The sequence below is a fragment of the Vipera ursinii genome (assembly GCF_947247035.1).
Source record: "Vipera ursinii genome assembly, chromosome: Z".
Lineage (NCBI taxonomy): Eukaryota > Metazoa > Chordata > Lepidosauria > Squamata > Viperidae > Vipera > Vipera ursinii.
Genome location: NC_139517.1, coordinates 112826737 through 112850708, shown reverse-complemented (window position 1 = coordinate 112850708; position 23972 = coordinate 112826737). Strand labels below are relative to the sequence as shown.

At 36.6% G+C, this 23972-nt stretch overlaps 1 protein-coding gene across 6 annotated transcripts in view; it reads left to right on the top strand.

The window, feature by feature from the left end:
* PARD3 (par-3 family cell polarity regulator) overlaps positions 1-23972 on the top strand; it is a 671095-nt gene that overhangs the window by 463351 nt on the left and 183772 nt on the right. For all 6 annotated transcript variants that reach the window (XM_083376219.1, XM_083376217.1, XM_083376216.1 and 3 more), the window contains 4 exons: positions 4924-5113; positions 9096-9244; positions 11902-11946; positions 23488-23715. In XM_083376219.1, the coding sequence (XP_083232345.1) occupies positions 4924-5113; positions 9096-9244; positions 11902-11946; positions 23488-23715 (612 nt within the window). The remainder of the gene's footprint in view (positions 1-4923; positions 5114-9095; positions 9245-11901; positions 11947-23487; positions 23716-23972) is intronic.

Genomic DNA, 23972 nt, shown 5'->3' with positions numbered 1-23972 from the left:
AGTTCAATACGAGAAAGTTAATTTAAAAAGGAAGAAAAAGCTGTTTAATGATACCTGCATACCCACACGGACAATAGAGGAGAAGATGAAAAAGGGGAAAGACAATTTTTTCTGCTAAATAATAGTCTTAGGTATTTTGTGCAAATCAATAAAAAAATATCTGACCAAACATTTTGAAATTCTCATTTATCAATTCTGTGACTCATTTTTAACTTTTCCCGTTGCATTGTTATATATTCATCCATGCTAGATAAACAGCATTAGGGGAGGGGTTTCTTCAAAATTTCCTAATTTATATTATTTGTTGTTTTATCATAAAACATTTTAAAAAATTTGTACTCTTATCCAGCTATGTTCTTATAGGTACTAGTCTGAAAGTAGATAGATTAGGGAGCAACTATATCAAAAACATGAGCTTGTATTTTTTAATCAAATTGACATCAATGGACAATCTGATTAAGTAAGACAAATTGAACCATTTTAAATTACTTTTAGTGGGCCTTTAGTGATTCTTTTTCAATCGGCTTTCTTTCTAGGATTAGCCTGAAGAAGGTTATTCTTTAACTCCGTTTCAAATTACTGAAAAAGAAATGCATTTTATTTCAGATTTTAGTTTATCTGCTAAAATGTCATCACTCAGACGTTGAAATCTTAAGAAGTGCACAGAAAAGCTAGGCATGCCACTGACTACTTCTGCCTCTCAACCTTAGAATCATGATCTATAAAATGCCATAAGGTTATATAGTTTCACATTCAATTCTTTAGAGATATTATTAGCCATAAAGTTAACAATCTTGTAGACATTATGTTTGAAAATGAGTGGATTTCTAGGCTCAACCTGTCAATCAAAAAAGCTTTTGCTGAGAAAAGAATTAGCTGCTATGCAAACATGAGCACATTCATTTCAGCTTGACAGTAGTGGATCTAAGTGCAATTGAGTACCATTCCTCCTCCTCCTCCTCTTTTTTTCTTTTTTAAAGAAAACATTTTCCCTTTAAACTTGACTGGATAACCATGCTTGCTTCTTGCTTTTTTAAAGTTTCCAGAACTGTTTTTTGACTGAAATTAACAGGATTAGCTAAACTAAGAAAATTTAATGTCAGCCAAAATAGTGGGATTTCTTTACACCAACTGAATATTTTTCAATCAAAATTCTTCATAAGTGTTATGTATTGGCTTTAATTACTTGTAATCTGTTCAATGATTGCTAACTGCTGTGTCTATTTGAACTCCAGTCTGCTTGTCTCCAGGACTGTTAACTGTGTTTTTGCATGGGGATGAATGCTTTAATTTTATTGGTTGCCACCTAGCGGTGATCCGTGTATATGTAGCTGTTAAGCAGCAGTTAGTGCTGCTTCTGTTGTTGCTGAATAAACATGTTGATGTTTCACTGTTCTGCCTCGTCAATGCCTCACCGAACCTGGAACATAACAGTGGTGATGAAGGTGGGATGTGCTGCTTAAAGAAGAGACCCAGAAGTCACTAGGGGGTGAGACCAGGCATCAGAGCCCTGGCAGGAACTATGTTCCCCCCCATCTGCCAGCAAGCCATGCTGGAGACAACCATGCCTTAAGGATCCATCCTAGGGTCAGCACAGAAGCATAGCAGCACAAGGCATTGCGAGGATGAAGAAAACTCACCATGGCCAAGGTCGGCAAATTGGCAGAATTCGACGTGGCATATCCCATGGAGTGCTTACATTTCCCGCATCGAGAACTATCTGTGAGCTAACCAAGTTAGCGAAGACGGCTTGAAGGCCTCAATGTTCCTCTCTGTGTGTGGCCAGGTCACATTCGATATAGCCGAAAACCTAGTCGCTCCGGCTACACTTGAGTCAGTCGCCTACGCAGATCTTAAGAAGAAGCTCAAGGACCATTTTGAGCCCAAACTACCCATCATTGAATGGAGGCATGCATTCGAGCAGCGGGAGCAGCAGCCAGGAGAGTCTGCCGCTGAGTTCATAGCCACCCTACGACAGGCATCCCAGCTTTGCAACTTTGCAGATCTTGAAGAAAGACTGAGAGACAGATTGATTTGCAGGTTTGCAGAAGTTATTCACAAAAGAGACTCTCACGTTCCAAGATGCCCTGAAGGACGTGATGGCTGATGAAGGCACCAGAGGAGCCATCAAGGACTTACAGCCCTCCAAGAACACTCCCAACTCAGAAACCATCCACCACGAGGACGCCAAAAGAGCAGAAGACTTCGACATGGCCCTTGAGGTTGATCGATTGCAAAAGCAACCAGAGAGGAACCAGTGGTCATTTGAAAAGGCAGTTCCCTTCACTCGATGTGTGGGCTGTGGAGGCTGACATAGACGCTCGGAGTACAGGTTCTGCACAGCATTGTGCCAGGCATGTGGCAAATAAGGTGACATTGCTGCCATCTGCAGAGGTCACCAGCAGGACATATCACAATAAGAAGCATTCAGGAAAGGTACCGGGGCCCCGGGGCAATACAGAGTCGGCTATTGCTCCAGCCAAAGGAGCGTGTTCAGAACAGGTGCCTATCGCCCCCTTAAAGAGAAGCTTAGGCTAAAGGTCAAGCTTCAGAGAGTTCCATGCAACATGGAACTGGACACAGGGTCAGCCCTATCTGTAGTTTCCCAAGGAACTTTTAATCACATCTGCAGTCGCAGCGGCAAATGAGTTAAACTCAGGCCGTCTAACTTGTTGCTCACAGACTTCCAAAACTCCTGCGTAGCAGTTAAAGGAGAAGCTACGCTCAATATGCAGTTCAAAGGGTTTGTGGGTCCATTGAACGTCATGGTTGTCGAGGGCCACTGCACAAGCCCCATCACCCTAGTCTGGTTTGATGCCTTGGGCATCCAAGTAACTGGCATTCACAGAACGCAAGCAGTGGACATGTCAGCAGTTTACCAGGAGTTTGCTGATGTTTTCAGTCAGAAGTACAAGGGATCTCCAATTTCCCTCCATTTTGATCCTACCATAACGCCAATATGGATCAAGCCTTGTAGAGGGCCTTCTGCCCTCAAACCCATAATCGATGCAGAGCTGGACAAGCTCAAATGGCCAAGCAGAATGCATGATCTGAATGACCAAAGAATCTTTAAAGCGGATCGTAACCGGTGACTGGTGGCACAGGGTGGCAGATTTCTTACTCTGCCAATGCACAACACCCTGCACTTCCACGGGCAGAAGCCCAGCCGAACTTAGATGGAGACGGCGATTAATTACCAAGCTGGATCGGCGGCTTCCAGACTGAGTTGCCTAGGACACAGCACAGCCAAAACCACCATGAAGTTTGCAAGTTGGTGACTGGGTTTGGGCCTGGAATTACAGTCAAGGGGCATTGTGGGTAGTAGCTGTGGTTGCTAAGGTGTCAGGGCCATTCTCATGCAAAGTGGTTCTGGGAGATGGGTAAGTAATTCATTGGCAATCAACCAACTTCATTGGAGGCTAGCGAACCAGTCACTGCACAAGGCTCGCATGAGGGCCAACCACAGGGGTGGCGTGACAGTGGCCCGACGGCACAGTCTGCATGCACTGATGAGACTCAGCCGAGGAGATGGGCGGTTGGCCATACGTGATTTTTCCCCGGCAACAGAGACTGCTCCCACTGAGTTGAACCGGCAAGCGGCTCCAATTTCCAGCCTGGTGGAGACTATTCCTCCAATGGACTTTGGCTTGGGTCTACCAGGACAGGCCAACCAAAGGGACTCGGGTCGGCCCGAAGCAATTGGGTCTCAAAGACCTGGTCTACCCAGCCTGGCAGGCGAGCAGGTAGACTGTGACCTTCCAGCAGCTCCAAGACGTTTGGAAAGATCACGAAGGCCGCTTAAGTATTTACAGGACTATGTTCAATACTTGAGATTGTGATCTATCTAGGGGGAAGGGGTGTTATGTGTTGGCTTTAATTATTTGTAATCTGTTCAATGATTGCTAACTGCTGTGTCTTTTTGAACTCCAGACTGCTTGTCTCCAGGACTGTTAACTGAGTTTTTGCACAGGAATGAATGCTTTAATTCTATTGGTTGCCACCTAGCGGTGATCCGTATATATAGCTGTTAAGCAGTAGTTAGTGCTGCTTCTGTTGTTACTGAATAAACATGTTGCTGTTTCACTGTTCTTCCTCATCAATGCCTCACCGAACGTGGAACATAACAATAAGCATGCCAGAGTTTGAACTGTCAGTCAGCTCTGGAGAACATGAATTGTATATCTGAGAGGTTTTTCCCACTCTGTTTAGCTAACCATCTAATTCATGTTGATTGCTCTGTAGATCTAGGTAAAAGTCTGACTTAGAGATAAGAAAGCCTTTAGGATTAATTCCATCACCATAAACTCACTGGTTCAGCCTTAGGAAAGTTAATCTTTCACTTTCACTATTATCTTTGATATTTAATATCAAAATGACATAAACAAAAGGTATGTTAAACATAATTCACATTTGAACATTTCATTCAGATGGTAATGATGACTATTCCAAGAGAGGAAAGAAAAGCAGACGGAAGAAAAAGAGCCACACACTGATGATTCGTTGTACATAAATGCCTAATATGATACTCTAAAATGTAGGCCAAAGGGGAAGATAGATCTATTTTACATGTTGTTGGAGATTCCTCTAGACATTTTCAATTTTCAATAAATAGATGAAATTTATTATGGTTGCTATATCTCAATAGACATTTAGAATTGAAATACATGCCTAGAAATGCTGTTTCCAATGAAGACTTATGTCAAAATAAATAGTATTGGAATTATATAGCTTCTTAATAGTATATTTTTAAATGTAGCCCTGATTCAAGTCAGTATTGATAATGGAAGTTCACTGAAAGTCTTTGGGTTAATTGTTCTCTCTCAGTCCAACTCAACCCACAAACTTGCTGTGGCACAATTTGAGGAGGGAATGCTGAGTTACAGATCTTAATGAATAAAATAATTCTTCATCCATTTTGTGCAGGTAAATTCCAACTTTCTCCAACAGTCAACATGCCCCAGGATGATATGGTAATGATAGAAGATGACAGACTACCTGTACTACCTCCATATCTTTCAGACCAATCATCTTCCAGTTCTCATGATGACATAGGTTTTGCAACCATGGATGCTGGAGCTTGGAGTAAACCAATAGTGAATGAATCAGCAGAATGGTAAATGTTATGTTTACTTTAATAGTTACTTTTCTTTACTAAATACTACATTGGTTTCATCATTGAAATAGAAGCAGAACTATTCTTCTAGACGTCTTTGAACATTCTTAATCATTCAAGTGATGGTTGTCTCAAAGTCCTTTTTCCAAAAGGCAACTGGACTTTTTCTCTTTGAAAACATTTCACTTCTCATCCAAGAAGCTTCTTCATTTCTAAAGAACACTCTTCCTATCTCTTTTCCTTGTCAAGCCATCTAAGAACTTGTGAGAAAAACAAATTTCATATTATTATGGCATAGGATCTCATATTAGCATTTTGGAGGTAGCAATAGTTGCTAGGAGCTTCTTTGTTACCTTACATAGGAGAAATACTTCCTGATTTTTTAAAGTCTTTTTAACATAATCTTTGCTAATTGCAGAGAACAACAATAATTTGTATGTGTGGTAATTATGTTCAGCAATAAGCAAAATAAAAGACCTTTCTATGGAACTCCTACTAGGTTTGTGGTGATAATTAACCCAAGCAGGTTGAAGTATAGGTGTTTTCCAAGTCTCATATCCTCCTGAGCTTGATATAACTGTGTCAGCAATATTTTAATAACTATTACCCACAGCAAGAATCTCTGTTTGGATTTGTACAAGTCAGCTATTCCTTACACACGTGTATCAATATGCGTTGGTATTCAACCGTAATAATTTTACTTTTACTTTTAACTCTATCTTTGAAAAAGCTTTCGGTTTTTATGTTAAAAACTATTTCTTTCTCTATTATCTTGCTGTTCTCTATCACATTGCCCTACTCCTACTTTGACTTCTCAGATTCTCACCATTATCTTTCTAGAGCAAAATACCTAAAAACTGAGATTTTGGAAATGCATCTATGCATTTCAACAGCACTCCATATTTCATTCAACTTTATTTTAAAGTTGAAACCAGTTCTTGTACCATCTCCATTTGTTGATGGCATAGAATTTCATTTTACTTTTACATTTTACAAGCCCCCAATAGAAAAAGAAAGGGTGAAACTGTCTTTATGCCTGCCCTTTCAAAAGCTCAAAGAGAGTAATGCAATTGCAAACATGATAGATCTGTTTGGATCCTTATTTCTGTTGACTGCATGCTATTTGTTAAAAATGTGCACAGTAAAATAAAATAAACAGCAGCCAAGGGTAGTTTTTGTATTAATTTCCTGTTGGTAATGAACAAAGGAAGGATTGTAAAATGAAGGTGTTTTCTGTGAGTTTGCTTCAAAGAACCAAGAGATTGATGTAAAGAAAATGGAAGAAGGGTTATCCAAACAAGAATGGCAGCTGTTCTGAATCATGGCTGAAAATATATGCTTTTTCCAGCCTGACAGTATCTCCCTAATCCTTGATGAAAATGTTATGAAAACAAGGAACAATAAGGCAGGATTAATATGTGGAATTTTAATAACACTGAGGGTCATAACACGGTTACATTCTTTAAAAAGTCAACTATCGTAGGAACCTTCTTTGTTATAGTATATTATGCTGCTTGTTGATTTTAAAAGTAATAAATATAAATAAATATAACAATAGAGAGTGGCATTAACATTATCTGAAATATTAAGAACTACTAATGTGAGATGCTGTTTGGCTTTAATTCTAAGTTTTACAACAGGTTGTTAACCATTTTGGAATTGTTTTATTAAAATACAACATAATGCATTTTGTATAATTTCAGTCCACATCAATGGGATTCTTTTTTCTAGCCTGGCAGGAGCAGATATTTTGTGAAAATAGGCAGAACCTGATTCTTTAAAGCTATCTGTATTTGTACTTATTACACCTCAGCTGGAAAATTAGCATAGCAGATATAATAATGAAAACTAGTAGGATGATTGATTTGTCTATTTGTTCATTAAAATGAATTATTCCCCTAGTAATCTAATTTATTCCCTATCTTGATGGTTTAATCCTTTTTAGTGGATTATCCTCTCTGACATTTTATGACCTTTTTACCACAGTTGTTAAGTGAATCACTGCAGTTATTAAGTTAATAACTCAGTTGTTAATTGAATTTGGCTTCCTCGTTTACTTTGTTTGTACAAAGTTGGCAAAAGTGATCATATGACTCCTGGACATAACATCCTTCATAAATACATACCAGTTTTCAAGCCTCTGAAATTTGATCACATGACCATAAGGATCCTGTAACAATCATAAGTGTGAAAAACAGCCATAAGCCACTTTTTTCAATGCAATTATAACTTTAAATGGTCACTAAATGAATGCTGTAAGTTGAGGACCATCTGTAAAGCTCTTTGAGCTTTCCGGCCCAGGCTGAGAGGTTTTTATTTCCCCCCCCCTCAGGGATCAAATTTAATTATTTTAACTGTTTTTAACTCTTGTATTGTATTGATGTTTTTAAATACTTTGTAAACCACCCTGAGTCCTACGGGAAAAGGGCGGTATATAAATTCAATAAACTTAAACTTAAACTTAAATAAATGGCATTACTAGCAGTTGCTGCTTGAAAATCCCTCCATCTTCAATGGAATGAAGTTCTATTCCAAACAAGATTGAGCAACTACTCTATAATCCTCTGATTGACCAATGTGTGCAACAGAGTTTGATTTGAATTAAATTGATATTGCTACAGAGTTTGATGCAGTTTGGCTAAAATGTGAATGTTATTTATTTAAAAAAATGTATATAGTTACAATTGGAAAAAGGATTAGCTCCTCATTTCATTTATTTCATTTCATTTATTAAATTTATATACCGCCCTTCTCCCGAAGGACTCAGGGCGGTGAACAGGGCATATATAAATAGAAAATACAAAAATTAAAAGAGAATTAAATAATTGCCCAGATAAAACAGTAACAGTATAAAAACCCATTAAAAATCCTAACATTTCCCCATCAGGCCAGCTCCTCATGAAAGATTTTCAGACATTGTTCCTGCTAAACACTAGTGAGTGACAAACCCCATAATGACCATGCATGGGCTATATAGGATAAGGCTGATAAGATTTGAAGTTCAACAATGTCTAAAAGGCTACATGTGAATTGACACTATCAAGGGAAAAACACATTTTACATTGATTTCTGTTTACTTTTTCAGAAACAAAGTACTATAGCAATAGCACTTAGACTTATATACTACCCCATAATGCTTTATAGCATTCTCTAGGTGGTTTATAAATATCAACATATTGCCCCCACCAATCTGGGTCCTCATTTTAGTGACTTCGGAAACATGGAAGGCTGAGTTAACCTTGAGCCAGTAAGGATCAAACTCCTGGGTGTGGCAGAGTTAGGTAGCAGTACTAATGAGCAGTAATGCATTCTAACCACTGTGTTACCAAGGCTGTTCAATAATGCAAGACACCACCGTATACTATTCAACAAGTCAGTCCCGATTGAAGACTTACATATTTCTGGCAAATCTTAATCTATAAAGAGAAACCCTCTCTTTCTATATGGGTATTCAATCTGAAGTTTTTATGTAGCTTGTTCAGTCTACTGGTTGTTTTTTTAAGAAGTGATAAGAGCCAGCTGGAGACGCAGGCATGAAATTTCCACCTGCAACTCACTGAGAATTTCAGAATGAAGAAACTGAATTCTGAATTTCAATTCCATTATTCACATGTAGTATCTTCAGGCTTCCTTTCAGCACAATTTTTTTTAAAAAAATGCCAGGACAGTTTATGGGGTGTAAATTAATCTGACCGTTATAATATTTCATTCACTTTAAGCTCACTTTAAAAACTATATTGAAAGGGTAAGAATTCTATATTCATGGGGCTAACACAAATAAATAAATAATAAAATAAAATAAGTAAAGTACAATAAAGCAAACTAACAGTAAAGTAAAATAAAACAATAATAAAATAAAATAAAATATGTTCTCATGATTTCTAACTTTTCTTGATCTTTTATTGATAAGCTAAAGATATAACATAAATGTGTGCTTTAATTAAGTTTTCTTTATATTTATTTATTCTAATATTTCTTATAGCATACTAAGTCCAGATATGGATCCAGGGCTGGCTTTCCAACGAGAAGGATTTGGACGTCAGAGCATGTCAGAAAAGCGTGCTAAGCAGTTTTCAGATGCCAGCCAATTAGACATTGTTAAAACACGGAAATCTAAAAGCATGGATTTAGGTATTGATCATAGTCCTTCTTTTCTTTTCTCTTCTCTTCTTTGTTCATTGTTATGTTTCAACGGTATATTGAAATAATTTTGCTTGTTGTTTCCTGTTGCCATTTAAATTATTTGTAATACTATGTAGTTGATTATCCCATGGAGCTGAGTTCAATATGTGGCATGAAAAATTTTAAATATGATCAAGCCAAGTGCATTATATGTGCTTTAACAATATTAATGTTTGTTTAACATGTTATGGTTGTACAGATTTAGCCGTTGCAGGATTGTTCAGTATATACAGCAGCTGTAAACATATCTCTTTGAATAGGTAGTTTTCAGAAGATGGAAAATACAAATTCTGTAATCATTTAACAGCTGTGATGTTTAGTCCCATTACTTGTAATGACATATGTGGCTAAAGGCAATAGAGATGGACCTAAACAGGGATAGTGAATGGGATTTGGTTGAAGGAATAACCTACAGTGACAACTGCACATGCTATAAGGTAAAGGTTCCCCCGCACATGCGTGCTAGTCGTTTCCGACTCTAGGGGCCGGTGCTCATCTCCGTTTCATAGCCGAAGAGCCAGTGCTTGTCCGAGGACGTCTCTGTGGTCATGTGGCCGGCATGACTAGATGCCAAAGGCGCACGGAATGCTGTTACCTTCCCACCGTAGTGGTCCCTATTTTTCTACTTGCATTTTTACGTGCTTTCGAACTGCTAGGTGGGCAGAAGCTGGGACGAGTAACAGGCGCTCACTCTGCTACGCGGCACTCGGGATTCGACCCGCCAAACTGCCGACCTTCCGATCGACAAGTTCAGCGTCCTAACCCACTGAGCCACCGCGTCCCTGTGCACATGCTATAGGACAACTATATTTCAATTTTACAAGTGATAGAGTCCAATTTGCATGGTGTGATATAAATGATAGGAATGTGATCAAAGAGGGCAGAATTATCATCTGCTTGTGACATTGTTCATGGGTCTAGCCATTCTTCAGTTTAGTCTTAAGTGTAGTTTCAGCAAAAATATAGAGATAGCTTTGAACTGTATTAAGGTAGTGTTAAAAAATGAGAAATGGCAGAATTCTGGTCCACTGACTTGCAGTCTCAGTCTGGCTTAGACGTGGCCTTCTAAAGAATTCTAAGAGAGTCTACTATAGCTGAAAGAGTGAAAAAAAACTATAGATCCCTACAAACCAAAACATTTATTGTGGCCAAGATTTTCATTGAAATAATATCTTGCTTCATCAGAAAAGGCTGATGTTGAGAAAAGCTCAGCAATTATAAGTGTCAGCTATCAATAGGTTAGATTACTGCATAGAATGTATAAAAGATAAAATCTATGAAAATTCTAAATCATCTATCTCATAGTTGTCCCAAAGGTAATTTTTCAAAGGACAACTGGACTTCGTTTCACTTCTCATGCAAGAAGCTTTTTCAGTTCTGACTGGAATTAGAACTGAAGAAGCTTCTTGAATGAGAAGCCAAATGTCTTCAAGGAAAAACAAAGTCCAGTTGTGTTTTGAAAAAGCACATTTGGGATAAAAGGTAAAAGTTTCCCTATCAGTTATGACCAACTCTATGGTGCATGGTGCTCATCTCTGTTTCCATAGTCATGTGGCTAGCATGACTATATACCAAAGGCACACAGTATGTTGTTATTTTCCACTAAAATGGTACCTATTAATCTGCTTGCATTTGCATGTTTTGAACTACTAGGTGGGCAGGAGTTGGGGCAAATTACAGGAGCATATACACAAATCTACATACAATGTATACATACAGTATGTATAGATTGTATGTACATACAATCTATACATATGTATAGATTGTATGTACATATGTATGTATAGATTGTATGTACATATGTATACGTATATACATATGTATATGTATATGTAGATTGCTGTGACCACTTTAAAGTACTACAGATCTTAATGGAAAAACTTAGCCTACAGTGTATCTTATTTTACAGAAGTTACTCAGATAAATGCATGTCCTTCTTCTGAAATAAAATACTACAACATAATTGACAGGTTTCTCTTAAAAGTCTTCTGGAATATATTAGTGATTGGTATTCATTTAAAATTGCTGCTACCATCTTATTAGCTTAATTTCTAAATTCTCAATAAATTTATTATTCTGACAGCAGTAATTAATCTTGAAATCCTACAGGTTCATATCTCAGGGATAATGCTGAATGAAAGCTAGCAATGGTAAATCTAGTAACTCATTTAATAATTCAAATTCAGCCTTTCTAACCAAGTTTTTTACATATCCCTTGGGAAGATTCATGAGCTTTGATATGTTTTTTTAAGTGTGAGAAAATGTAATAAATATGTAGACATTTACTGTTTTTATAACCCCACTGGGGCTTTTAAAACTCAAATTGCTACTTGCTGATATGCGGTGGTCTTGCCTCAGCTAATTGAGACATGCTAGCATGTGAATAACATATTACATTTGCCTGTGATCCAGAAATGACTGACACAAAAGCATGAATTTTCTAAATATTTTTCTCTAGGACTTCATTTTGCCCCTTAAGAGTGTCTGCATAATATGACATGTTTGCATGAGTAGTGATATTGGCAAGGTCCTTCTAAATAAACAGTGGATGCATGAGGGACGTGGGCACTAACAAGGCTAACCATTATACATTTACCTTTTAACAGTAGCTGACGAGACTAAGCTCAGTACAATGGATGGCCAGAGAACAGGTAAGAATTAACTGTAGGGTGGTTGCCATAACAATTTTGGTGAAAGCAGCTTACTAAAATTACAGAGCTGCCAATCACAGTGCATGTGAAAATAATATGCCAATAGTTGCATGAATCTATTCTCCCAGAATTCAAATATTACAAACACACTAATTAGTTTACAATATTTTAGAAGAACCATAAAGATAAGAAAATTACAGCAATTTAGTCTTCCAGTTAAATATAATTCTTAAAAAGATAATATTTTGGAGAGCTTTTGGGGTGATATATCATTGGAATTCAGACTTGGCTTATGAAATCTTGAACATTTATTGAAGGCATTCCTCATGTTAAACTTTTGAAATGTTGTTCTTAGCCACAAAATTCTGTCTTTGTTCAATAGACAGTAATGAGTTGCTGTATTCACTGTTCATTCTGGCATTTCTTTGGTTTGTAAGGAATTAGAACAAAAAACCCCTAATAATCAATCTCTGTGTATCACAAGCTATGTTTTGTAGATATTTTGCTTTCTGTGTAATTGCCATGGTTCCAGATTATAAAGCATGAATTTATTAGCAATTAAAATAATGCACCAGCTGCAATTATGAACCTTCATAATTTATTGTTCATAATTTATTAATACAAGTAAACTTTGACTTACAGAATGTTGTTTTAATTAGGGCAAATCAAGAGAAGGTACCATGTTTCCCCAAAAGTAAGACCCAGTCTTATATTACTTTTGCCTCCAAAAGAGGCATTTGGTCTTACTTTCGGGCAGTGTCTTATATTTACTATGACACCTGCCTTGCCTCATGGTGGTGGCACCAACAGCCCCACCCAGCAAGAGCCTGGATGGCTGCTGGCCCACTTCTGCTGCAGCCATTCATGGCAGGAGGCCATGCAGCACATTGTGCCACTGTTGCCACAAAGAGGTGAGGCAGGTGGGGGAGGGGGTGGAGCTGTCCCACATGCCCCACACCCGCTTCCTTCAGCCCCCCCGAGCCAGACCATTCCTTGCTCCCTTTCACTCCCCTCCCGAGCCGGATTGCCATGCTACTGCACGGAGGATGGGCAGGGTAGACCTTGTCCCCCTCCACCATTTTGGAGCCAAGGGGAAGTGACAACAAAAGGCTCCACTGCCGCTGTGCATCGCTGAAGGGGCTTTCTTCACGTTCTGACCCACAGATCACCTACCTGGCAACAGCAGCCGCTGCCTCCTCTGCCAACTCTCCCATGGCTTGCATTGTGACCGCTGCCTCCCTCTGCCTGCCCTCTGTCTCTGCCACTGCAGGGAACGGGGTGGGGAACAGCTCTGCACAGTGATGCAGAGCAGAGAAGAGCACTTGCTTGCTTCTCTGCATTGCCCTGCATCTCCCTTCTCCATTCTTGAAATGGCAGCCCTGTTTCCTGTGCTTCTCCTCCTGGCACTGCTATAGAGCTTGGTGCACCATCGTCCAGCTCCTCCCTCTTACCAAAAGCCAAAAAAATTCTTCACTAACCTGCTTTCCAGCTCTGGTGCATTTCTCTCCTGCTGCAGGGAAACAGAGTTTGTGAGACAAAAAAAAGTTCAGTCAGACCTTCCAACTTCACGAGATCTTTTTTTTTTTGTCATGAGAAGTTGGAAGGTCTGGCTGAACTGTTCCACTCCCCGTTCTCCATTCTCTCCACTGGCAGTGATGGAGGACTGGTGGAGGAAGGCGGTGATCATAGTGCAAGCCACGGGAGAGTTGGTGGAGGAGAAGAAGGTGGCGGCTGCCACCAGGCAGGTGATCTGTGGGTCAGAGCGTGAAGAAAGCCCCTCCAGCAGTGCACAGTGGCAGTGGAGCCTTTCACCGTCACTTCTCCCTGGCTCTAAAATGACAGAGGGGGACCAGGTCCACCCTGCCCATCCTCCATGTGGTAGCTTGGCAGTCTGGCTCAGGTAGGGAGTAAAAGGGAGCAAGGAATGGCTTGGCTGGGTGGGCTTGAAGGAAGTGGGTGCGGGGCACGTGGGGCAGCTACACCCCTTCCCCCACCTGCCTCAACTCATTGACGCAGTGCGATGCGCCGTGCAGCCTCCTGCCCCATTGCAGCAGCCAGGTGGGACAGAGTGGGCGGGGTCCTAATTAGGACTTATTTTTGGAGTAGGGCTTATCTTAGGCCCACCCCCACAAATCAGGGTAGATCTTTTTTTCAGGGTGGGGTTTATTTTCAGGGACACGTTAGTAATTTTCCAAACTACAGAACCTATTTTTTAATTTTGAATAAGTCATCTTAGAATCTGAAAACATTACTTATTTCTAACATTAATCATTGAACAATATATTCCTTGTACACTGATTTTGTGTGCCTGTCTCTCTGTAAATAACAGAGAACTCATTTTTATTTATAATATCATCATGTGGTGAAGTGTCAAGGGAAAAACTTATTTTAAAAGAAGTAGTAAAAAATTAAGCTTTTATAAAGCAGATGCTGTAAAGCAAGATGAAAATGAGATAACAAAAATTTTACAGCCTTGTCTGTCTACGTTATACAATCATCATGCTAGAGTAGGCATTATTAAGGCACTGAAAGTTTAAATGTCAATGCTGATATGCTATTGGCTGAGCTCTACCAATATGACTGTTCTCTGAACTAATAGGCATGAATTTAAGTGATGTACTGTCAGTATAACGAGAATATTGTCTCCATTTTCTTCTTGATTCTGTATATTTCTGCTACATCTTTGCCTCCAAAGGTATCACTAAGCTTTTGTTAATAATCTTATATTCCAGTTTTATCACAGTATGCTTAAATGTATAGTCAAAATGCTTAAACATTAAGCTTCTTTTTATAATTTCTTTTTTCTGCCACATATTTGTGATTAGGTTTGAATGGTTTTATTTTCAAACATAACAAAACACACACTCACAGTTGAATTGAATCATTTACTAGTCATGACTAGCATAGAAACTGCCATCATAATAATGCATCCAGGTCTCTTTCTCCTTACCAGCTCCCCCTTTCTTTTCATTTTTGCAACCTTCCATTCTGATCTCTTTTCCCAAACCAGACTAAGAACACACTGATCAAACATTTTATAATTTCCTTCTTAATACTGTTTACTGTTCTTTTACTTACTGAATTGTCCTATGAACTTTTGGCTAAATGTGGAACACTGACACATTTTACCATATTAGCAGAGGTTACTAGTATGAATAAGCTCATTCTATTTTGATATCTGCAAAACAGAATGTATTTATCATGGAAGACTGTAAAGTACAATAGAGTAGATAATGTTTACATTGGCAGAATAAATTAGAACCTGTTTTAAAAGCTGCAATTGAGTTTATTTGTGTTAACCCAATGGAAAGTGATGTTCTTGCCTGGACGGAATCTGTTGTAATAGATTTTTAAGATTATTTTCTTTCTTCAATTGACTTGAATTGCCTAATCGTTTTCAATGCTTATAGTTCATTCCAAAGGTCAGAAGTATATTATTCAGTAGCAATTGAGTAAGGCTCATTTATTCAGTGTTATGCAGACAGGAAGTATGATGGCTTATTTCAATATTCATCTTGTCATAATGCCAACAATAAATCTCTGAGAACACCAACCAAACTTTATTAAAATAAGATGATAGATAATTGTCAGTTGAGCTAGGGCAATGAGATAAATGGTTAATGATATTTTCCAATAATTGCACTGTTTAAGTTTGTTTTTTTCCCCAAGTTAAAATGCGATTTTCTAACGTGTACTAAATTAAATAGAGACACTTATTTAATTTATCTTCTCATCAATAACAATTATTTAAATCACATGGAATGGTTCAGATTGTAATGATCTAGTAATAGAAATATCTTTGCCAGATTTGAATCTGAAATATTTATTTTAGTATTTTGTGTTCATGCCATTCAGATGAAATGCTTTTGAAATGAATATCTTCACAAGAAAATAGTGGTTAACACTTGCATAAATGGACTCCAGTTTATATGTATAAAAGAATAATCTTGAGCCATAAAGGTGTGTGACATCAAGAGTAGAATAAACTTTTAATTAGAATACTTCAGTAAATAGACTAATTAAAAGTAGCAGGATTTTGTCTAGAAAAAATATTCAAGATTCTTTGCTCAATTTCTTCTTCATCTACTCTTCTGTCTAAGTTACATTTCAACAATATTGGCCCCAGTTAGAATGCACCTAAGAATGTACATTTCAAGGCACAATAAAAGAAGCAAGATTCACATGAAATTTCACTAATCCAAAGAACTCAGGGAGTTTTGGGGAGTTTTTTAGAATGCTGAAAACCCGATAAGCAAGCAGTCCTTGTTTATTTCTGAATTCATTAGGTAGAATATTTGTGAATAACTTGAACCCACAAAAGTTACTTTTTCAGATGCTGGTATGTCCATTGATCTTTATTCGTTATGTTTTCAAATGTTTCTTTTTCATTCTGTGAAAGTCCTGTTAAACCACATTAGTTTCATTTTGATATGTAGGCTTAATCACATTTTTGAGATAGACTTTAGAAATATTTTGTGTGAGTTGAGTAGATGTAAAAAAAGATATATAATTGGGACTGAGCATGCTATAACTTTTATTTAATTTACTATCCTACAGATAATTTTAGAGAAGCCAAATGGACTTATCGGCTTACTGTACATCTTTTCTGTTGAGGTGTGAAGTATGAGGTATCCACTTTCCCACTATTGTCCAGGCCTCATGAACAGAAAGGTAGCAGTAATTCTGTGAGGCTTATCTTGAAATTTTAAATTTATACATGCAAGAAGAGCCATGCTGGGCAGATTATTGAAAGAAACAGGACAAGAGAGAATCCAAAAGAAAATTGAAAAAGATTTTAAGGATAGGATAATTGGAGCTATGATCTCTAAGATGGGAATTGATAAAGCGTTTGCTAATTAGTATTGATCCAGTGACCCAGATTGCTACTAAGCAGCTCTGAACTCTGCCTGAGGACAGATACCTGGTCCTACTGGTCTGGCTACTACAACTGTGTCTAAGTATAATGAAACATTTTTGTGCATCTCTGGCTTCTTTTTTAGATACTCCATTATTTAGGGTTGAGTAGATGAAACTTGAGATCTGCATCAGAATCTGCAAAGTCTAAATCAGGAACAATGGAGACAGTTGCTGGGGCTAGCAGTGCAGGGTCCACTTCTTGAGATAGTTTCTCATGATCTAGAAGAATTAAATTGCTTTGCAAATTATCCCATAGCTATGTCTTCATATAAATGCTTCACATAATCCCAGTACTTCAGTTTAACCAGCTGATCTGTATTGAGATGAGCATGTTTCATAGTGTTTTTTGTGGAAGGTCTAGTTGACATAAGTTATTTTATTGAACTTGGGTGGCTAGCTTGGTGAACATAGAATAGAATACTTTATTTGGCCAAGAGTAATTAGATACACAAATAGTTTGTCTCCAGTGCAGAATCTCTCAGCAGGAAGAATTTTACATTTATCCCAAGTTCCAAAGTCCCAAGCTTTGCATAGATAATAAATAATAATAAATAATAAACCTTTATTATCAAAGTACAACATGTGTACATTGAGATTAGCAATGAGAGTAGCAGTAGAGACAGCATAGCTTTTTTAAATAAATATTTTTTTTAAAATAAATCATTGAGAAGAAATATTTTGTGACAAGTGGCAAGCTGCTTTATTAATGCAGTTAAGGAAACTGCATGTAGTAGCTAGGAATCAAGCTTGACTCAAGGGTATCTTTACCTTAGATAACATTTAGGTCATTTATTTAACTTTAATTGCAAATGCATGCTTACCCACTGAAATAATCCTAGAGTAAACTCCAGTCAAATAACAAATAAAACCCTATGAAATCACAACATTCAAAACAATACAAAATCACAAAAAATGTAAACAGTGTAACAGAAATATGATAACATTTACAGAAACAGTCTAAATAATACACTTTTATTTATTAGCATCAATATCTTTGCTCTTGGCTGACATACACCTTAGCTTCCTGCAGGTTTTCCAGAAGAAATTAATTATAAAGCTAGTTGTTAGAGTGATGGCAATAAAATACCAACATAAATACATAAACAAAACCAAAAACTTTTTATAGTAATACTTTTCTTCATTTGTCTTCAGCAATCTCCTTTCATCTTATCTTTCCTTAGGAATTATGCCACTATTTTCAATAATTTCTCTTCTGTATGATAAATTTTTCCTTTTAAGCATTTCTAACCTTAGGAACCCATATTTTGACATCATTAGGAAGGATGCTAGGAGCTACAAAATGCATGGACACCTTTGAAGTGCAAAAGATCCAAATTTCTATTTGGTTCACTCTAGGTCACATTTTGCAACTTTTACACATTCACATATCTGACTGTGTTTGTTGAACAAGATATAGTGGCTCAGTTTTTTCACTATAGCTAAGACCCAAATAGGTCATATCAAGTCAAAAGAAAACAATACTCATTAGTCTTATTTGTAAACTAGGTCTACATTTAAGTTAGGTAAATGTAAAAAAAATGAGTAAACATGGTCATGAAGGTCAGGATCATGTCAGAAACTCATAAATGAATTGTTAAGCCAACCATGTAGCTTTAATGAAATATTACCTTCTTTTTTATCAGCAAATGAACTTTACCATGGGGATTAATTGTAAAACTAAAAGCTGAAGGTACATTATTTCTAAAAAATAGCTTGTAAAGGTTTTTTTTTTAAAAAAATATGAAGATTCCAATATTTACTATTCTGCTTGTAACACATGTTATGTGTTAAAGGGTGTGGGAAAAGTGGAAGAAATGTGGTCACCACAAGAATGTGGATTGAGACAATGAAATGTTTCAGCCAAAAATGTCTCCATGGAAAATGAGTCAGTGTGGTTCATGCCTGCCCAATAGTCCAGAGTTGCTTACAAAGCAAAAAGTTTCAAGTGGAGATCTGTAGTAGCTAAATATTTCTAAATAGGCTAGCCACACATCACATAAAAAAACCATCAATCATCCTAGGCTGTTAGGAGTTGTTTAAACATAGTAATAGTCAGAATCCCCAATAAAACCTAAGTACTCTGAATTTTGAGTGTAATTTCATGTAATTCAACTGTTCTTGATAGCCTTATCTTTTCTGAATAGCCTAGAGGCATGAAGGGAGAGAAATAGATTTGAGTTGTGGGAGTTACATTTCATGTATCTATTGGAATATACTCTTCCCTGTGAAAATCCAGACTACAATATGTTTGATTACAGGTAATCATCAATTTACAAGGATACTTGGACATGCCTATTAGAAGTCATGATAGTTTTTAAAGCAGGTTACCTATGTAACCAACCTAATTTTATGACTTATTTTGTGCCTGCTATTAATCAAATGCTGCTGTTATAAAGTGAACACTGTGGTTGTTAAGCAAATGACCTCTTTTGCTGAAAACAGAAATATATGTGACTGGGGGGGGAGGCAGGACATCAGGACCAAATCATGACTAACTGGTCATTAGTCGAGGGCTACCTATTTACTGTTAGGGGAAAAAAATAGCATCTCTGGTCCGGTCCTCATTTAACTTGTTGCTACATATATCAAATAGAAGAATATATACTATGCATATTTAAAGTACCCGCGTACTTCAGTAATGTTATTTCAACATTACTTGGATTAATTTAAAATCTTTTCTTTTATCTGTGCAAAGCTTAATTTCATGCCTGAAGACTATCTTTTTCAAAGAGAAGCATTCTGATTAAATCGCAAGGGTATTAGCATTTCCTAAGTTCTTAGGACTAAAAAATAGCAGCTGAAAGTTATGTTCTGTTGCAATATATTAAGAAAAACAGTAAATGCATGTGTCATAAGTTCTGAATGAAATTTGTTAAAAGAAATTTTCTGACATTAATTTATGAAGTTATGGTGGGTCATCAAAATTTGTTGAGTAATCCATATAATGCTTTCTAAGGCTCTATTCATTACTAATATCTCTGTTTAGGAATTTGAATCAGATTGGTTGTAATCTACATGCAGGTACTTATACTGAATATAATGTAATGAAATATCTGTTGGGCTAGAACTGAAGAAACCAAGGTTTACTCACTGCTAGAGCAGCTCACTAATGACTTGGGTTAGTTATTAGTATCAGTCTACCACACGTTTGATATGCTGATAATTAAATTTGAAGAAGAGGTACAACACTGATTTCAAGTTCCTGAAGGAATATGCAGTATAATTTTAAGGAATAAACCATAAGTGATATTGATAAAATTATATTTGAAAAAAATCAGGTTCTAAACCCAAGAAAGCCATATTTAAAACCTACTAGAACCATTCATTTAATATAGTCAAATTTGCACAGGGATCTTTCACCAAACCCTGAATTCTGACAATTACTTCCTGTCTAAAAGAGACCCATTGAAACAAGGAGATGCTTACACAAAAGTATTTTTAATCATCTTACTACATATTCTGCTTATGTAGGATTATTTCTTTTTTTCTTTGTGTGCAGACTGTCCACATCTATTTGGATGGCCACCCAAGTTCAACAAACAGTCTAACCATTTCTGCTGTCCATTATTAGTTTTACAGTATTCTGGGAACATGAGGTCATATCCCATCTCACTTTTCCTTTGGGATTCCCTGTCTTACATAAATATTTTTCTCACAATAATCCATACTGGTAGCAGGAAATAGTTTCCCTTGTGAACATGAATAGGCACCTAATGTAACTACTTTTTTATAAAGAGTAAGGAACCATTCAGTAATTTAAAAAAAGATTGTTCCTCATTCTAAATAGTCAGATGCAGGGACTAAGGAAGCTTAACTTTATCAGGTTAAAAGAAAAAAAAAAGCTTTCCCCCTTCCATTCATTCCAGAAGCAAATTTAGCCTTCCTTGTCTTTCTTTCCTTTCTCCCTCCGTCTTTATTTAGAGTTTAGAAAATAATAATAAGTGATTAAAATTAGTTTAATAAAATCCTTATTGAGCACCAAATGTATATGGCGGCAAATGTAAAATACAGATAGTTTTCTATACCCACTGACAATATGTACTTCCCCAGGGCAAAATGCACAGACTTAACTACAAATATTTTTCAAGCTTAACCTGAAGTTTATTTACACAGCTGGAAGTCACTGAACCTTCCTTTCCCTTTCTTCCTCATTCCACACTTGACCCCTGCCTCTACTTATTTTCAGGCCTTTCTGCTTAGTAAAATGTTGGGGATCTCTGAGATAGGATCTCTGAGGTAGAAGTATAAATTATGTGGTTTCATATTGATTACGACTTTATAGATTATTTTCTTCAGCTGTTTCCAAAATTTGCCGTTTTGTTTACCCTAATATTCAAGGCTGAATTCTATCAAAAACAAAATATAACAATTTGAAATATAATATTAATAATAAGGTTAACCAACTGTTAAAATCCTAGAGAAAGAAATGAGCCTTTTTCAGGTTTTCTAAATGGTAAGAAAGTGAGAGCTAAACACAATTTCTGAAGCGGTGCATTCAGCCTCCCTGAAGCTATGCAAGAGACGATCCTTTCTTAAAGGACACATATATAAGTTTTTGTCATTAGGGACATATTCAGACAGAGGTGCAGATTCCTACAGATTTGAACATTGAGATAGATTTAAAATGGGAAATACAGACACTTAATGAAGTAGGTCTGAAACACTGTTGGACCATAAAACTCAATAGTAATACCACCAATTGTCCTTGATAACCAGCAGAGAACCATTGCAGTTTCTTTAACATACCCATGATGTAATCCCTGTAGCTTCTAAAGGTTAGCAGCCGATTTGACATTCATTTCAGCTTTTATACAACTATCAAGGATAGTTCAATTTCATCAGTGAGGTAATAATTAGGATGAAATGCAATCCAGGCATGGATAACAAAGGTAATAACTCAGAATTGGAGCTGATTCTAATCATAATAGTGAAAAAGTGTTCCTCACTGTAGCTGCCCTCTTGAAATCCAGGAGGATCAAGGAATGCCTCCAAATTGTAGAACTATTCTTTTTCAGGAATTTAAACTGAATCTCAGTTCCCAAGTTCAAATTTTTAATTATCAACAGCATCCATTTTGTCTGGGTTTTCATTTCAGTTTGTTCTCCCACAACTAGCTGATTATAGAACTTAAACACTGTATAAGGATGCTAATTACTAAGTTGAACTTGAATGATAAGAAGCAATAGAGCTGAATGTCAACAGCATACTGATGGAATCCCACTCCAGAATTCTGAATAACCTTCCTCAACAGGAAAGCTCTCTGTCCCGATCCATATTTAGACTTAATTTTCTTGTTGCTATTGCTTTTAATAGCATTAGTTAGACTAACTTTTGGAAGCATGATTCTGTGTACCTTTTGTATTGAAATATCATATATCTTAGATTACTTTCTAATAATTGGCTTAACTTAATTGTTTTATCTTTTGTGATCTCCTTATGGATGTGGGTCTATCAACAGCAATCAGCACATATGATGCCTGCTATAATAGAACTTCAGCTAGGTAGAAACATCCTAACTTGGGTTTGAAATAGGAATATTATAATATAATATAATATAATATAATATAATATAATATAATATTATAATATACTGCTAAGCTTGTAAGCCGCCCTGAGTCTTCGGAGAAGGGCGGGTTATAAATGGAATTTAAATAAAATAAAAATATCTAATTGAAATACTAAATATATCGGTAGTGAATGCATCTCATGAAACCCTAATTAACTATAGGATATAACTTTATAAGATCCATTTCTAGTCTTTTTGGTTCAATATAGTGTTGATTTGGTATATTATAGCTAGTCTTAGGCATGCCATTTAAAAAAATCTATATTCATTATTTTAATTAATAAGATTTGTGTGTATTTGTGTTATTTATAAGTTTATATTCTCTGTATTTATTTGTGAATGTCATTTTTTTATCATTCTGTAGTATTCTCTGTTAATAATCAAGATAAAGAAATTTATATTACTTCCACTTAGTCCATAATAAGTGTCGACATGAGTTTTTATGTATAATAACTATAGTGATACAGGTTAATTAATTATAGGGTAAAAAATCTATGTAGACTAGCTCTTGGGAAAACTGTGATATTTAAGTGCAAGTTATTAAATTCTCTTCATAAAAGTAGCTAGTAAGGCAAATTTTTCCCTAGATGTTTATTTTAAGAATGCAAGCTAATTTTAGGTCAATACAATCTCTGTAATGATTGTCATTTCCAGTAGTTACATAGGATTGTTTTGTTCAGTTGAAAAAAGAAAAAAAATGAAATTAACTGGCTATGCCATTCAAATTATAATGCTGACATCTTTAATATTTGAGTTCTAATTCCCCACCCTCTTTTTTAACCACTTGGTAATTATTTTGTTCTCATTAAATTGAGTGAAAGGGTAGTGATGAGTTTGTCTTCCCATCAAATTGAAAAGTGGGATGTTGCTAACCTTATCAAATTTGTACAGTATGACTTGACAGTTATTGGTTAAACCCATAAAACTGCCTAGAATTGCCTAGAGATTATAGAGATAACATAAATAAAAATGAAAGTATTCTCTGTAGACTGTTATGGATGTGATTAATGGCCTCCTTGTGAATTCTAATTACCTTTTTTAAAAACAAAACTATTAAGGTTCTCCAACCAGAGATGTGGGCCCTTCATTAGGCCTGAAGAAATCCAGCTCTTTAGAAAGTTTGCAGACAGCGGTTGCTGAGGTGACATTGAATAGTGACATCCCCTTCCATCGTCCACGACCACGAATAATCCGAGGACGAGGATGCAATGAAAGTTTCAGGGCAGCAATAGATAAATCATATGATAAACCTGTTGCTGACGAGGATGATGAAGGAATGGAAACCTGTAAGTAAATCATGTAAATTCGTTTCTTTAAATTCTTAAAGTCTTCTGTACTTTAGGATTAAATTTTGTTGGAAAACCCAATAGCTTTAGGTTTCATAATAGAATTATAGTCATTGTCACAGACATAACTGTTATACAGAATTTTGCTTTGGTAAAACGTACATAACATACTTTATATGTATATACCAGGGGTCGGCAACCTGAAAAAGGAAAAGAGCCACTGGGAACCGGTTCCATCACACACACAAAAAAGTGGG